Here is a 16,912-nt window from a genome sequence, read left to right as displayed (position 1 = left end):
TACTGTACTACGCGGTTAATTAAAGAATAATAAAATAAATAATAATAAATAAAATACTTGAAATAAGAATATTCATAAAAAAAAGCATAGAAAAAAAATGTCAATGTCGAATGAATGAAAATTTTAAACCGTGCAAGTGGTATTAATGAATTATAAATAGAGTATAAAATAAAAATAATAATCAGGTAAATGAAATGGCGGAATCTGAGGAACATTGTACTATTCCTCTCTCTCTCTCTCTTTTAAGCAAGAATAAAAGAGGAAATCAAGAACCTGATAATGACTTGACCTGTAGAAAGTGTTTATTTTCTAATGAATAATATCAATATAACTCTATAGGTATCATTCATTGTAAAATAAATAAAATCTCACTTGTTAAGATAATATAATAATAAAGATTTTATTTATTCTAGGTAGAGAATGAAATGCCAACTTTGCTCAAAAACTTGAGGTTACGTCGCCAGCGTTTCCGAGAAAAAAAAATCTAACAATACTCCTAGCTCTTCAGCAATACGTAAGTGAATGTTTTTATTATATGTATATGTATATATCTATTAAGTAATTATTCTTAAAGTTAATTATTATTAGGTTTTATAATCGCGCGTAAAGATTACACGCACACACTTTTTTTATTCTATTGACTCACTTGGACCAAAGTCAATAGTAGTCAGTGCCCCACTGACATATCCATCCATGAAGTATGACTTGTACTGGCCGTCCGTGGTGTACAGGAGAGCAGCGTCTCCAACATGTCCAGCAATGATGTCTCGAAGCTGTTCCAAGTATCTCTTATTAGCTCCGTAACTTCCATACTCGTTCTCGATCTGCACATCATAAATATTTAAGAATCAATAAGCCTGCTAGATCACGTACCGGAAGACGCAGTGTTATTAGGCAAGATGGACCGACGATCTGGTCAAGATCGCCGATGTACGTTGGGTGAGGGCATAGAAGGACTCATCGTCGTGGAAATCTTTGGGGGAGGCCTTTGTCCAGCAGTGGACCTCCAGCTGATTATGATGATAATGATGACGAAGCTTGCTAGAAAACTTGAATGACTTTACCATTGATTTTAATGGAAAAACGTGAAAATTTTCTTAAATATGAGAAAAACATAGGCTTAAACAATGTTAAAGTTTAAGCAACGTCAGCCTTGTTCCCGTTTTTAAAATACAAAGATTGTAATTTAGGTATGTTAAGTTAAGGTCAGAAAATCCATAAAGCATATTTTTTTGGGAAATCAAACATTTTTATTAAATTGGATTAAAAATTTTTGATTCAAAATATGATATGAAATCACTTATTGAAAGTACAAAAACTACCACCTATTAGAAAAAGTATACTTCAGACCTGAGAAGAACTTCGCCTTAAAGGCCGGCGCTCCTGTGATTCCTCTGGTGGTGTAAGAGAATGTGGGCGGCGGTGATCACTTAACATCAGGTGACCCGTACGCTCTTTTATCCTTCTTTCCATACAAAAAATTAATATTTGTCAAAAACAACTTTACCTGTACCAATATAATAGGGCCGCCATTTCCATATAATAATGGTTTTACTTGGGAGAATAATAGCGAGAACCATCTTTTAGTTTCATTTATAAAATCTGTAAAAAATAATAATTAATAAATTAGTTTCTCTCGTTTACCATAACGGGCTTAGCATATAAGTGTATAAGAAGTTATTAGGAAATTTCTTTGATCAAAGAAAGGATTAAAATGCTTAAAACTGAATGTTTAAATTATTATTAATAAGTAGATGTTTTATTTAAATATCCGTAGCTTTTAAATAACGAGAAGAAAAACTTTAAATAATATTTAAGTAGCGATAAATATTTTTTAAACCTAAAAAAAATATTTTTTAATCCAAATTTAGAACGCGTTAAATACGTTAGAAACATAAATAATTTCCCGCCATTATATATAATATTTATTTCGAAGTAAAGCACCATTTAAAGGGTGGGGTGTTAAATAAAACAAAATTGCAGATCGTTAGTCATTTTAAAGAAACTTCAAAACTAGATCAAGACTCTAATACCCAATTGTTCTCTGTTAATATGAATGAAAATCAGATGTTTTCAGATTACGACATTGTACACTCCTGTGCTTTTTCTGGTAATTCCATAAACAATTATCAATTCATTTAAATATTTACCTTTATCAGTAGTCCGAAGTTTTATGTTCGGATATTTTCCAAGTAACCAATACGGCAATCCTCCCTGAAACATTATTTCAAATAATTTAAGGACATGTTCTTACTTTTATACTTACGTCAAGTTTATATTTTAAGTTATGTTCTCTTGTGAATTGTCAATGTAATATATATCAACAAATATACAATACAATATGATATAAACAAATCTTATACCTAACTATATTAACAATACTATGATTACATAAAATTAAAACTATCATTACGGGGAAGCGTACCAAGAATACTGGCAGCATTGCCACGTCTGTGTCCACGTTGGATAGCAAGGCTGATCCGTTGACCGAAATAGCTGCCAGCGCTTGGGTTGTCAGTAGCTCTATTGAGGTGAGAAGATAGTACTTTATACTTTTGGGATAGTATCCCGCGCTTCTGGCCCCTACGGGCCAAGTGTCTCGACACCAAACGGCACAAAGATGTAAGAGTCATTGAGATTTTGGGTCCACAACGGCGCCTATTGCTGCCGTGCAGCAGTAATGTGTAAACATTACTGTGTTTCTGTCTAAAAGGCGCCGTAGCTAGTGAAATTACTGAACAAATGAGACTTATATATCTTATGTCTCAAGGTGACGAGCGCAATTGTAGTGCCGCTCAGAATTTTTGGGTATTTAAAGAATCCTGAGCGGCTCTGCATTGTAATGGGCATGGCGTATCAATTATCAACAGTTGAACGTCTTGTTCTTCTCGTCCCTTATTTTCATTGAGACTGACATATTTGCGACGCTTGCTATCTTCGGTAGTCGAAGCAGCAGCCCCAGCACCAACTGACGTAACTTGGACATGGGAAGGAGCAAGAGTGTCGACGCAAGTCACGTCCTAGACCAGCGCACTTCCCCGTGCCAAGCAATTCAGGAAATTAAAAAAAAAAACAGTTATCTAAATGTTGGTGTAAATTAGCTTACCAAGTCTCTCTCAGCACAAATATATGGGCCTGGTCGAAGTAAGACATGTAATCCCTCTTCTTGAGCTATTTTGACAAATTTTGTGATTTCATTGTCTCCTGAAAAAGAATGAACTCCTTCCTCAGGCTCGTGACTACTCCATTCCACATAACTGTAAAATACCGAGAAGGTCGTTAATTATGTTCGTGGATCGAATATCATTGAATTAGATCAGTAGGACATCAATATTGTCAATGTGATTCCTTACCACCAAGTAAGGGCTTACCATAAAGTGTGTGAGGGGTAAGCCCGGGGTGTGCCCCTTGCACATGGGTAAAAAAACAACAATAACTAAATAATTTGTTATGTTTTTAAAGTGATAACCCTCACTTCTAGGATTAATACACAAATAAAATTTGAAAAATAAAATTTTATAAACGATGTGGGCCAACTGAGCTAACCGTTCGAGTGACGTATCGTCATAAAATCTTGTATGCTTTGTTCAACTCTCAGGTTGGCAGAGCACTCACACGGAACGCGAGAGGTCGTAGATTCGAGTCCCGCATTGTTCTCTCTCGAGTTTAATTTTGTATTTTTTTTACTTTCTGTTAAAAAAATGTATTTTATTAGTTTAATTTATGGTCTACGACCGTATTTTTAAGGTAAAATAAATAAATAAAAATAAAATAAGTTGAAGTAAGTATCAAACGTCTAGTTTATTTCTACAAGTTTAAGTACCTATGTATAGATTTATGAAATTGTCAAAACAATAGAAAAATTTAAGGAAAACTGTCTTTAAGGACAGTTTTCTTTTTTTGTTTTGTGCTGTAGACTTCCAGTACTTTATTAGCGTCCATTTTTGCCAATTCCGTTCAATTTAGACAAGAGTTTTAGTCTTTTTGTTTGTACTTTCCCTGATTTTATTCATATATTTTAACAACTCTGATAATTTTTATAGATGTTTTATTTTGCATGGTCTTATAGCTTGTTTCAATAGCTTTCAGATATATTCACTCAAATCATCCTAATTATAAGCAATCTATTAATACACGTAAAATAATACGCGTACCCAGAACGCTGCGCGAGCGCAAAAATCACGCTAATCTGAGACATACCGCGCGATCAGAGTTTCCTAGATCGGAAAGGTTCCATTAGCATTATTCATGTATTCGAGGCTGAAACTTTTAACATTTGAAGCATGAATTTATTATTCAAACAAAACAAGTCTTATAACTATATTTACAATACTATGACTACATAAAATTAAAACTATCATTACGTGGAAGCGTACAGATAATACTGGCAGTATTTCCACGCTGGATAGCTAGGCTGATCTGTTGACCGAAATCGCTGCCAGCGCTTGGGCTTCCACTAGCCTTATTGAGGCGCAAAGATATTCCCCCTTATTCATAATAGTCTGCTAACTTAAAGCATTGCTAATTCACACTCTGTCTTCTTCTATTGACCTAATTCAGAATGAGAAAAAATACTCCTTAGCGACTGTTTGCGGGATTGTATTTTGTACATTCTCCGTGCCTCTGGGCCTCACAGGCCAAGACGTGTCTCGACACCAAACGGCACTGTAAAGATCTTTGACTCACTGGCACCGAAATATTTGCGACGCTTGAATGAATGTGAAACTTGAATTCTGCAATACTCAAAATATTCTACACGACCCTGAATAATTGATAGACGATAAATCAAAGAGAGAAAGCATCAAGATTTTATGTCAATCATCTTTAACGGATACTTACATTCGCTAACTGTGAAATTGGGAGAACGTCTGTTCAGTAATTAGTTATTACGGAGAAATCATGCACAGGTACAATCACATCGGTTAAATTAAAGATGGCGTCGGAAGTCGAGTTGATAGAGATCTGAGATGCGTCTCAACGTCTGACAAAAGAAGTAATTCTTGTGCTGCTGATATAATTTAAGATGATCTTTTGGCCCTTAAATTATTGACGGCCGTTTTCAATAACGTATCTCTAGTTACGGGTACATTGCTATCACCGTTTAATGACAAGATCTTATCTATCCAGTATGTTATTTTGCCAGTGGGAGGCTCTTTTGCACAGGATGCCGGCTAGATTATGGGTGTGGTACCCACAACGGCTCCTATTTCTGCCGTGCAGCAGTAATGTTTAAACACTACTGTGTTTCGGTCTGAAGGGCACCGTAGCTAGTGAAATTACTGAGCAAACGAGACTTATATCTTATGTCTCAAGGTGACGAGCGCAATTGTAGTGCCGCTCAGAATTTTTGGGTAATTCAAGAAGAAACGGCACTGCATTGTAATGGGCATGGCGTATCAATTATCATCAACTGAACGTCCTGTTCCTCTTGTCCCTTATTTTCATAAATAAAAATGTCCAATATAATTATAGTCCAACGCTTTATGTCGATAGATTATTGAAATGTTAGTAAGCGTAAAAGGATAGGTTTGTCTACCTCTAGTAATTTAAACGCACGCACACAAAATGACATACAAGTGGCTAGTGTAAGACGTAGCTTGTCACGCACACTAAAGCGGTTGTCTAGCATCTCTATCTAGACCGACGTATAAATTATTTAAGCTCGTGGCTGACGATGGAATGATCTCCTAATGTCGATTGAGGCATCAAGCCCCCTATTTTTCACTTATAGATGTGGAACATCTAATATTTCAGTTCAGACCTGTTCGCGCAACAACGGCAGAATAGAGACTTCTAAATTCTTAAGATTTTTAATTAATGATTTTATTATTTAACTCGGCAGGAGACCGGCAGCTAACGGGTAAAATTTAGCACATAGCTCTTAAATTCGGAAATATTTATCTTCTGCTTAACTTTGCCGCGCCACTTCAGGTACCTTTCGAGGAATGTGCGATCGTCCGCCATTTTGAATAAGCGGCCAGTATATGCGCGACGCCGCGGCGCGGCGTTCAGCTACTTCTATTTTTAGGCTGTGAATTCATTTAAAAGAAAATATGTTACATTAACAGATAAATACTTTATTCACACATTGTTTTGTGAAAAATATATAAATACCCATATGAAACCTCCATGTTTACAATATAAATCTATTGTGGTATTTTTTACCCAGTAGCGACAGTTTTTGTTGCATTATACTCATCCCGCCATGTTTTATAAACTAAATAATATTTTTTTATAATCTTTTTCCAGCTCTTTTAAATTCCAGTTCCAGCGTTTGCAAAATCATTATAACTTCTGAAGATGCTTCGTGTTGAGACGAAACACGTGTCGAAGCGTTTTGATGAAACTTTGTGTAAATAAAAATTTCATTATGTAAGTAGAAGGGGTTGGTAATTTAAACGCACTTAAAATTGTAATATCTGTATTTTACAGTTTCCACTATAAATTTATAATAATTGAATACAATTTGGGCATCGTTACCACTTAGAATTCACATTATGTAATGTTCACTCGAAAAAAAACCTAGGTGCCTACCCACTAAACACAATCTGGGGCTGGCTTTGGGCAGGTGCCCTCTAAGCCTTCATCGTAGGCGACCTTCTGTTAGGGAGAGAGAGTCGCAAGCGGCACTCCCTATGGAGTATCTCCTGAGATATAACACATAAGGTGCTATCTAATTGCGTGAATCTAAATGCGTCTGATTATCCCCGGATGCCAAGAGGCGAACCTGGTCAGACGAGTTGGTTAGAGGGATCGGTGAGGGCGTTTCTGGGCCTCCTGACTTGATAACGTGAAGGATTTGTTTGAATTTGAGTCAACATTGAAAAATACATACAATTTCACCCATCTACGATCAACAGTTACTTTTGTATCGCGATTTTAATATCGGCAATACAACGTTTGCTGGGTCAGCTAGTATTATATAAAATAGTACTAAGACAGTAAGTAGTTAAATTAATGTTATAATTAATTGGATTGTCTAAAACAATCAATCATATATCGTGAACTTATGATGTCAAATAATTTTAAAACTGTCAAATGTCTTATGACAGTTCATGACGTTGGCAGCGCTTATTTACACATCAAGTAATCAGTATTGCTGACATAATATCTTAATATATATAAATATCGTGACACCTTGTTTGTCCGCGATAGACTCCTAAACTAATGAATAGATTTAAATGGGGATTTCTTCATGGAGTGCAGTTTAGTCCAACTTGAGAGATAGGATAGTTTTTATTTCGATTTGGGACCGATAATTATTTTTAATTTCCAATATTTCTTTTATATGGACATATTTTCTATGAGATAATTTTTTTGACGCACGGTGTGACAATTCTGCTGTGAAACAATTTCATCATAACAACAGGGAGCATTTTTCACGAAATAATTCTTGATGTAATTAAATATTATTGACAAATGAATAAAAACAGTAATTTATTTATTATATACAGAACAACGTCTGTCGGGTCAGCTAGTATAAATACATTTTTAACCAAGCCATATTAATTTAAAAAAAACATCCATTAATTGAGTCGATGCTTAAAATCTGTCAGCGTCCCAACACAGCTAGTTTTAATTAGCAATAAAACTGGTAATAAATAATAATTAAAATTAATATACCCACGTTGAAACAGTGTTCAGTCCTGCTGCTTTGATCTTTTGAAGTCTGTCTCTCCAATACTGGTGGGGAAGTCGGAAGTAATGAAGCGATCCGGACCAGATCTTGAATGGTCGCCCTTCCAACATAAACTCATTGTCTACGATACTTATGTTTCTGACAATCTGAAATACATGCGTATGAATTATGTAGATAACCATAACTGAACTTTGAACGACGGTACCACTATTTTTTTTAATTTTCATATTATTACACAAATTAATTTTGAAAACAAAATTTTTATGAACGATGCGGGTCTCGAATCCGCCACCTCTCGCGTTCCGTGCGAGGTCTCTTTCCAACTGAAAAAATATTGTTTTTATTATAAATTGTAGAGATTTTATGTTATATACTCTAAACTTTCAATATTTTTGATACCGAAGCGGTAGTAGTATCTAGTATATTATTAGAAATGACATCAAAAATAATTCTAAAAGAATTAATGTAGAGAAAATAAATACCTTTTATGCCTTTTTTATGGCTTAATTTCCGAATCCATACTGTATTGAAAACACTTTTTTTATGAAAGTTAGGGACAGGACGAACCGAACGTTTAGATGATGGTAATTGATACGCCCTGTCCATTACAATGCAGTTAGGATTCTTGAAAAAAACAAAAACTCGTCACCTTGAGACATAAGATGTTAAGTCTCATTTGTCCAGTAATTTCACTAGCTATTGCGTCCTTTAGACCGAAACACAGAAATGCTTATACGTTACTGCTTCACGGCAGAGGTAGTTGGACCTGGGTGTGCTCTGGTCGACGGAAAAACTCGAAAAAACTTGTACTCTCAGAAACAGCTAGAACGATCTTTTTTATGTTTTTTTTTATGAAAATACGGGACCAGACGAGCAGGACGTTCAGCTGATAGTAATTGATACGCCTTTTTCATTATAATGTAGTGCTGCCTTGGATTCTTGAAAAGCACAAAAATTCTGAGTGGCACTACAACTGCGTTCGTTACCTTGAGATATTAGATGTTAAGTCTCATTTGTCCAGTAATTTCACTGACTACGGCGCTCTTCAGACCGAAACACAGTAATGCTTACACATTACTGCTTACGTACTCTAAACTTTCAATATGTTTGATAGATTAAAACGCTGACAGATGAAGAGAGAGATGAGTGAACGTTTCGCAACGCGTTCTTAGACATGCTACAAAAAATATTGAATGTCGGGCTGCTGTTTCGTAATGACTGACAAATGTGAGTAACTATTAGATTCTAATTTCGCACACGAAAGTTTTAGAAATTATTATTTATCGGTCGCTTTCTATATTAGATCTTCATCTAGTTGTATATTACTTAGAATCCATTTTTAAGGTCTGCCGGAATATAAATTTCGATATAAACAGTCTCTCAAACAAAAATTTTAAGAAATTAATATTATAACTATTCATTGTCAGTACAGTTCATCTTTAAACGACCAATTCTTGTATATACATATTATATATAATCTGAATCTCGAAAACGGTTCCAACGATGTACATACAATTTAGTATACAGGGAATTTCGGGGGCGATAAATCGATCTAGCTAGGTTTCAATTTATAAAAATGTAGTTTTATCCGTGTTTTAATGAGTTCGAATCCAGGTGTCGTATTAGTTTTTTTTGTTCAGGTTTTGTATATTCTTAAAAATCCGAGCTGGGCTTGGTCGTCCGGATATTGAAAATTTAATATACTACGTACACAAAAATCGTCACTTTTTTGCTCTTAATAGTGATTTTCATTATATAACACTAGAAATTAAGGATTGCTTGTAACTAATTCTAGTAGGGTTAATGAAATACATAATAGCTTTAAGGGTAAATGTATATATACTCTTATAATAAAGTCCCAGCCACTGTTCAGGCATAATCTATAAATAAATTTAAATGTTTTATTAAAAAATGGCTCTGTCGTAGATCCTACTACTCCACAGCTGAATATCTAAGTAATCAGACAGCCTGGGACTAGATTTTGATTATTTTATAGCAATAGCAATGACAGTACAATATTGTATATTGTTATTAAAAAGAGCGCAATAAAAGAATGCTGAGAAAGTTTCTTGCGCCGCTTTTTCTCTCTCAGAGCGCTATTTGTTTCCGAAGCGGTAGTAGTATCTAGTATATTACTTACTTCTACCGCATTTATCACGGGGATTGTTCCGAAGAGCTGTTTAACCTGATTCCTACCGCCGAATTCCACCTTCGCACGACACGCCACAAGTTAGGATATCATCCTCACCATCTGGATGTGTGGCGGTCCTCCACAGTGCGGTTTTCAAGGAGCTTTCTTCCACGTACTACAAAGCTGTGGAATGAGCTTCCTTGTGCGGTGTTTCCGGGACGATACGACATGGGTACCTTCAAAAAAAGCGCGTCCACCGTCCTTAAAGGCCGGCAACGCTCCTGTGATTCCTCTGGTGTTGCAAGAGATTGTGAGCGGCGGTGATCACTTAACAACAGGTGACCCGTACGCTCGTTTGTCCTCCTATTCCATAAAAAAAAAATATTAGAAATGATATCAAATAAATTCCAAAGGAATCAATTTTGAGAAAATAAATGCCTTTTATGCCTTTTCAATTTTGTCTAGGTATAGTATAGAATACAATGCCTAGGCATTGTATAGGCTGCCGGTAACAGCACTTATATCAGGTTGACGACTTGGTTAGCATCAGCTCACCCTGACCCCCGGGTCACAACTCGAATCCCGGTAAGTAGTAAAGTTGGTATGATGAATATAAATGTAGGACTTCGAGACATAAATATACAATAATGTGTGTTGTGTTATTTTATGGTTCTTTAGCACCAATAGTTCAAGCTATGCCTAGTTTTTAACCGACTTCAAAGAAGGAGGTGGTTTTCAATTCGACTGTAATTTTTTTTATATTTGTTACCCCAGGAACTTTCGAACTTTCGACCTGATTTTGATGGTTCTTTTTTATTTGAAAGCTGGTGCTGCCCAGAAAGCTGGACCAGTACTGACAGTTGCATTCATCAGAAAAACAAATAAAAAATATATGTCCTAACTTGTGCGAGTCAAATGGAAGTTTGGTTTCAGCCAAGATATGTTTGTAACTACATACATAGTTATAGGTGAGATGTGCTTGTGTCGCACGCGCGATTGCTATAATTTTTACATTGCCACATTTACTCCAGTTGTTTAAAATATTCTTGGTCAGTAAGCAGCTTTGTAAAGTTGTATTCAGTTTAGTTACTTGATTGAATTTAGAACGCGATTCGGACAGTGACGGTTGAAACACGACACAGGAGAAAAGTGTGCTTACATTATCTTTAAGCGTACTTTTGCCGTTCCGCTATCAGACGGCGATTTATATGTCCTTATATGTGTAGAACTTCATTGGATAGGGCATATAAGATCGACCTTCAAAAATCCAGTTTAGATTACGTGAGTTAAGGCTAGGGACCGAGCCAATGACCTTGAGCGAGCGGAGCTAGGTTACCTCTTTCGCACAAGATCGCCATTGTTTTAATTCAGAATTAGAACCATTTTGAATTTATTACAAATATTTACCCAAACTATGTCACGTTAAATAGTATTGGTGTAGAATTATTAAATGTTCGTACAATTTTTATTTAGATTGAATCTTTAGAAGGGCTCCAACTGTAAAAGTTAGGAGTATTTTGTTGATTTTTATTCGCACTCTCTATAAAAATACAAATGTAAAGAAAAAATTAATTTTCTTCTCATATTCTGCAGATATATAATTATTTGAAAGTTGGATTCAATTATGCGCTATTTCGGCGAATTCTTGGGATAGCGGCCTTAAGTACATGAACATACGGGAGCTATGTCGTGGTAAAGCAATTATATATAATAATTATTAATAATAATAATAATAATAATAATACTGACACACTCTTACACAAATTGTCTTGCCCCAAACTAGGCAAAGCCTGTACTATGGATGCAAGACAACGATATATTTAATACAATATACTTACTTAAACATACATGAATACATATAAACATCCATGACTCGGAAACAAAGATTCATATTCATCACATAAATGATTGCACATACCTGGATTCGAACCTGGGACCTACAACTCAATAGGCCGGGTCACTAACTGGGCTATAGGGGTCGTGAACATAAAATAAAGTTTAACTCTTACTTTTGCATCGCTATTAGCCAGTTGATTCTCTTTGTTGATATCCTTTATTTGAACCACGTTCGGCGCAGAAGTAATTTCTATTCCTTTACCGCCAACAAAACAGTAGAAGTATGTTATTAGCACAAATAGAATTATCTTCGACATTTTTTGTTCCTGAAAATAAAACGTTATAAAATATTAATAGCGATACTACACAATATATTTTTTCTTACATAGGTAACCATTTTTACAGTATTTAGTAGAGATAGGCTGAGTAGATAAGCTAGGGAAGTAGACCAAAACCTACGAATATAATTTCCAATCTTTCAAATTATTCATATTTGAATGCTTCATTAAAAAACTAAGGTGACATCATAAGTTTTTGACAGATTTATTTTTAAACTTAAATTTCTTGAGAATATCTGTCATTTAATTCAGTAATAGAAATTCTTTCTTTTATGACAATAAGGGACGAGACGAGCAGGACGTTGATGGTGATTGATACGCCCTGCCTATTACAATTTAGTGCCACTCAGGATTCTTGAAAAACAGTTGTGCTCGTCACCTTAAGACATAAGATGTTAAGTCTCATTTTCAGTAATTTCACTAGCTACGGCGCCCTTCAGACCGAAACGTAGAAATGCTTATACATTACTGCTTGACGGCAGAAATAGGCGCTGTTGTGGTACCCATAATCTAGCCGGCATCCTGTGCAATGGAGGGTAACTGGTAATTTTTGTTATATTACAAGAATATCATCAGTATTAGTAGAGGACTAAATAAAAATAAAGTTCTGAGATAACATATTCTTTTATAAATAATCTATATACACTGGCCTTCAAAAGTAAGTATCACACTTTTAAAATTGGGATAACGTTTTAAGTTCACAAGATATACTTTCGAAATAAAAATGACTCCAAAGAGAATTTAATTTTGTACATAAAAACTTTATAGTCGGTAACCTTCTTTTAAGAATTGGCTGAAAAAAAACCTCAAAAACAAAACCATTCCTTTTTCAAAGTGGACGTTTCCGAATTACAATTTTACCATTCAAATGTTTCTTTCTGTTTTAAATTTTTTTCAAGATCGATGGGTCTTGTTTTATTATGCTAAAAAGCACATAAAATTTATTTATCATGCCTCTTTCAGTTAAAGAATGTGCTAGGATCATGGCTTTTCTGGAACTAGGCATCAGTATGCGTCGCACTGCAAGAATGGTGGGTGTGACGGTACAAACGGTCCAGAAGGTAAAGCGAAGGTACGAAGAGACTGGACACCATCTGAGGAGACCTTGTAATGGCAGACCCAGGTGTACCAGTGCCCGAGAAGATCGTTATATTATTTCCACTGTGTTAAGAAATCGCCACCAAAATGCAGTTGAAGTCCAGCAACAGCTACTTCAGACCCGGAGGGACTACATTAGTGACAGTACAGTGAGAAGAAGACTTGTTGAAGCAAATTTGAAGCCCCGAAGACCAGCGAGTGGCCCAAAACTCGAGAGACAGCATCGAGTAGCGAGACTGCGATACGCCCGTGAACACATGCAGTGGGATGAAGAAGAATGGTCAAGAATTTTGTTTGCAGATGAGTCTCGATTCTCCCTTTACACTTCTGATGGAAGGCGAAGTGTTTACAGGCGACCTGGTGAGCGATACCTTCAAGCCTGCATCTCAGAAAGAGTCCAATACGGTGGAGGCAGTGTACATGTATGGGCTGGCATATCTTCAGAAGGTCGCACAGAGCTAGTAGCCATAGAAAATGGCACCCTCACTGGGCAAAGATATGCTCAAGAGATTCTCAATGAGTATGCAGGGCGGTATTTAGCAAATATGGGTGATGGATCGATGATGATGCATGATAATGCCCGGCCACACACGGCTCATATCGTACAAGAGTATATTCAGGAGGTCGGTATCAGCGTGATGGCTTGGCCATCAAAAAGTCCTGATCTCAACCCGATTGAACACGCCTGGGATGAGCTTGGGAGGCTAGTCAGAAATCGCAGACCACCACCCTCAGGGCACTAAAGCAGGCCCTGGTAGAAGAATGGGAGAATATTCCCCAACATCGGCTCCGAAACCTAGTGTTCAGTATGTTCCAAACCGGCTCGAAGCTGTAATCAGAGCTCGAGGAGGCAATAAAATTAAGTAATTAAGTAAGGCGAGTAAAATTAAATAACATGTAATTAGTTTGTTTTATTAGTTGAATTTTTTTACACTAAACTAAAAATGTCTATTTTCATTGTTTTATCTTTTTTAAGTTAAAAATGTTACTAATGTATAATTTTAGTTTCTAAGAATTAAAGCCTATAAAATTTGCAACAAAACGTTTTTAATCTTAAATCTCTACCTTCTATAGTTAAGAAAAAAAATTGATTTGAAAAGTGTGATACTTACTTTTGCAGGCCAGTGTATATAAAAACAATTGCTGTTCGTTAGTCTCGCTACAACTCGAGAACGGCTGGACCGATTTGGCTAATTTTGGTCTAGAATTATTTGTGGAAGTCCAGGGAAGGTTTAAAATGTGAATAAATAGGAAAATGCTGCTAAATTAAATAAAAACAACAAATTTGTTTTTCCTTTGATGTGTCCATACAAAATTTCTATGAGCGAATTTATTGACGCACGGTTTGACAGTTCTGCAGTAAAACAATTTCATTATGAAGCAGGGTGCATATTTTACGAAGTAATTTTTGATGTTATGATATATTATTGACAAATTCATATAAATACATTATTTTATTTATTATATACAGAACAACGTCTGTCGGGTCAGCTAGTCTAGTATATACAATTCTCATGTCGCGGTGTTTGTAGTTAAACTCCTCCGAAACAGCTTGACTGATTCTCATGAAATTTTGAATGCATATTGGGTAGGTCTGAGAATCCGACAACATCTATATTTCATCCCCCTAAATGTGTCCTTGGGTGGTCCACGCCAATTTTTTTTTACTATTTTTGACATTTTTTTTTAATTTATTTGATTATGAGTCAGCATTAAAAATACATACAAATTCAAATTTTCACCCCTCTACGATCAACAGTTACTTTTGTATCGCGATTTTAATATCGGCAATACAAAGTTTGCTGGGTCAGCTAGTAAATTATAATAATTTGTAATCTTTTATTTATTATTACAACACACACAATTGGCTATTCGTCCTTTTTGCAACTGACTAGCCTTTCCGTTCCAGGAAACTGATCGCGCGGTGTGCCTCAGATCGGAGTGATTTTGGCGCTCACGCAGCGTTCTGTCAATGGGTATTATTTTACATGTAGCAATATATTGCGTATAAATAGGATGATTTGATTGAACAAGGTATAAGACCATGCAAAATAAACCATGTTATAAATAAAATAAGGTGAAAACTTGGTGAGGGAATACGGTGCCATACGGCACACTCGGTTTTGGTGTATTTGAAAAATCCAGTGCCCCGGGGCACTGCCGATATGGGAAGGCTAATGAGCCAGTTGGACGAAGGAGCACCTAGTCAGCCTAACTCTGATACTAGCTGACCCGGCAGACTTCCTACTGCCTCAATCGATAAATAAAAGACCCAAACTTTTGTATAAAATAAACTTAAAACAAACAAAAGGAATCGTTTTTTATGTGTTATTACCCGTGTTTTAAGGAAGTTTATTTTTTACCTCTTGAGAAAGTTAGAAAGATATAAAAATTCTCATTAGTTATTCATTTTAAACTATTATTTTTATTTGATTTCTGAACGACGCACGGGGGACACATCAAAGGCAAAAACAAAATTGTTGTTTTTATTTACTTCCAAGTATTTTCATATTTATTCAACCTTTTAAACCTTCTCTGGACTTCCACAAATAATTCAAGAGCAAAATTAGTCAAATAGTTTTAGCGAGACTAACGAACAGCAATTAATTTATATATATATAGATATATTAAAAAGTAAAGTAAAATAGACTTCAAATATGTATAACATTTAACTCAATATTTTCAATCTAACAAAAAAAATTTGCAACTTTAAAAAAAGCACTCATTCCCGATACTTTTTCAACTGAATGTAAATTGTACGATGGTATGGAACTCTACGGCTGGGGTTTCTAGTGTGTAAGTCGGTCTCCAGACCGGTTATTTAACAACAGGCCATCATTGTCATTCATCATCACCTAACCAGAGCTCCATATTACATACAACAGGCAACGCAGCACGGAATCCGTGTTATGAATATTTTGTCACTAATGAATTGAAAGATTTACCTTTCATGGTTTTTAAAAGAAGACTGCATCGATGGTTAATAAATAAGTGCTTCTATAATTTTTCAATACAAAATGAATTATTACTATGAATTAAATAAACTAAGTCTGTGTACAAAAACAAAACAAAATAAATCCAAACAAAAACGATAAAAAGAATCTTCTGGAATTTGGCGCCATATTTAAACACGAGGAATTAGCGCCTTATGAGAACGCCACATGAGAAACATGTGCTGATTTGAAAATTCAAAAACTAAGAACCTGGCAGTCGAATCACTATGGATTTTTGCCTGAACATACATCTGGCCATATTTAACATTTTGACCAATATCAACATAACAGTAAATTAAGGAAAACGCGAGACATTTTGTATCTAACATTGCACATGAGAAAGTTATGCTTATTCATCATAATAATTGAATTAAGTCGAAATTCAAAATTCTATCTCGACAATAACCTAGAAAATTTCGAAAGCTTTCTATGAGTTTTTTTTTTTTTTAAATCGGTCTAGAAATGGCCGAGAAACTATTTAACACAGATATCAATTGGAGTCACCCGGTGGGAGCTCCGCTCAGCTTAGTTTCGCTGAATTATATACTTTTATGACATTTAAATTTTTAATATTGTGTCGATCCTGAAACAGCTGGGCATTGTGACTAGGCTCTCTACCATCTGCTTGCGTAGGGTCCTAGAATACTTCGGTCACATCGCCAGAAGGGATGAAGACAACCTGGATAGACTGATGGTAACAGGGAAGGTGGAGGGAAGAAGACCAAGAGGAAGGAGCCCCATGCGATGGACCGATCAGATTCGCACTGCCCTTGAAACCACTGTCCACGACGCTTTACACTCTGCTTTCGACAGGGGCAGATGGCGGCAAATAATACGCAAAAAAGTACTCTGTCGAGATGATCACGACCCTCAGCAC

General features: G+C 35.7%; 1 protein-coding gene across 2 annotated transcripts in view; it reads right to left on the bottom strand.

Moving 5' to 3' along the window:
* Positions 1 to 16,912, bottom strand: part of LOC126964950 (CAD protein) — a 77,242-nt gene that overhangs the window by 52,892 nt on the left and 7,438 nt on the right. For both annotated transcript variants that reach the window (XM_050808286.1, XM_050808285.1), the window contains exons 2-7: positions 11,780 to 11,932; positions 7,628 to 7,785; positions 3,107 to 3,257; positions 2,151 to 2,214; positions 1,508 to 1,602; positions 647 to 824 (exon numbers count right to left, since the gene is read on the bottom strand). In XM_050808286.1, the coding sequence (XP_050664243.1) occupies positions 647 to 824; positions 1,508 to 1,602; positions 2,151 to 2,214; positions 3,107 to 3,257; positions 7,628 to 7,785; positions 11,780 to 11,923 (790 nt within the window). In that variant the 5' untranslated portion in view covers positions 11,924 to 11,932. The remainder of the gene's footprint in view (positions 1 to 646; positions 825 to 1,507; positions 1,603 to 2,150; positions 2,215 to 3,106; positions 3,258 to 7,627; positions 7,786 to 11,779; positions 11,933 to 16,912) is intronic.

Source organism: Leptidea sinapis, chromosome 6, assembly GCF_905404315.1.
Source record: "Leptidea sinapis chromosome 6, ilLepSina1.1, whole genome shotgun sequence".
Lineage (NCBI taxonomy): Eukaryota > Metazoa > Arthropoda > Insecta > Lepidoptera > Pieridae > Leptidea > Leptidea sinapis.
The sequence above is the reverse complement of the archived record's forward strand: the minus strand, read 5'-3'. Positions and strand labels throughout refer to the sequence as shown.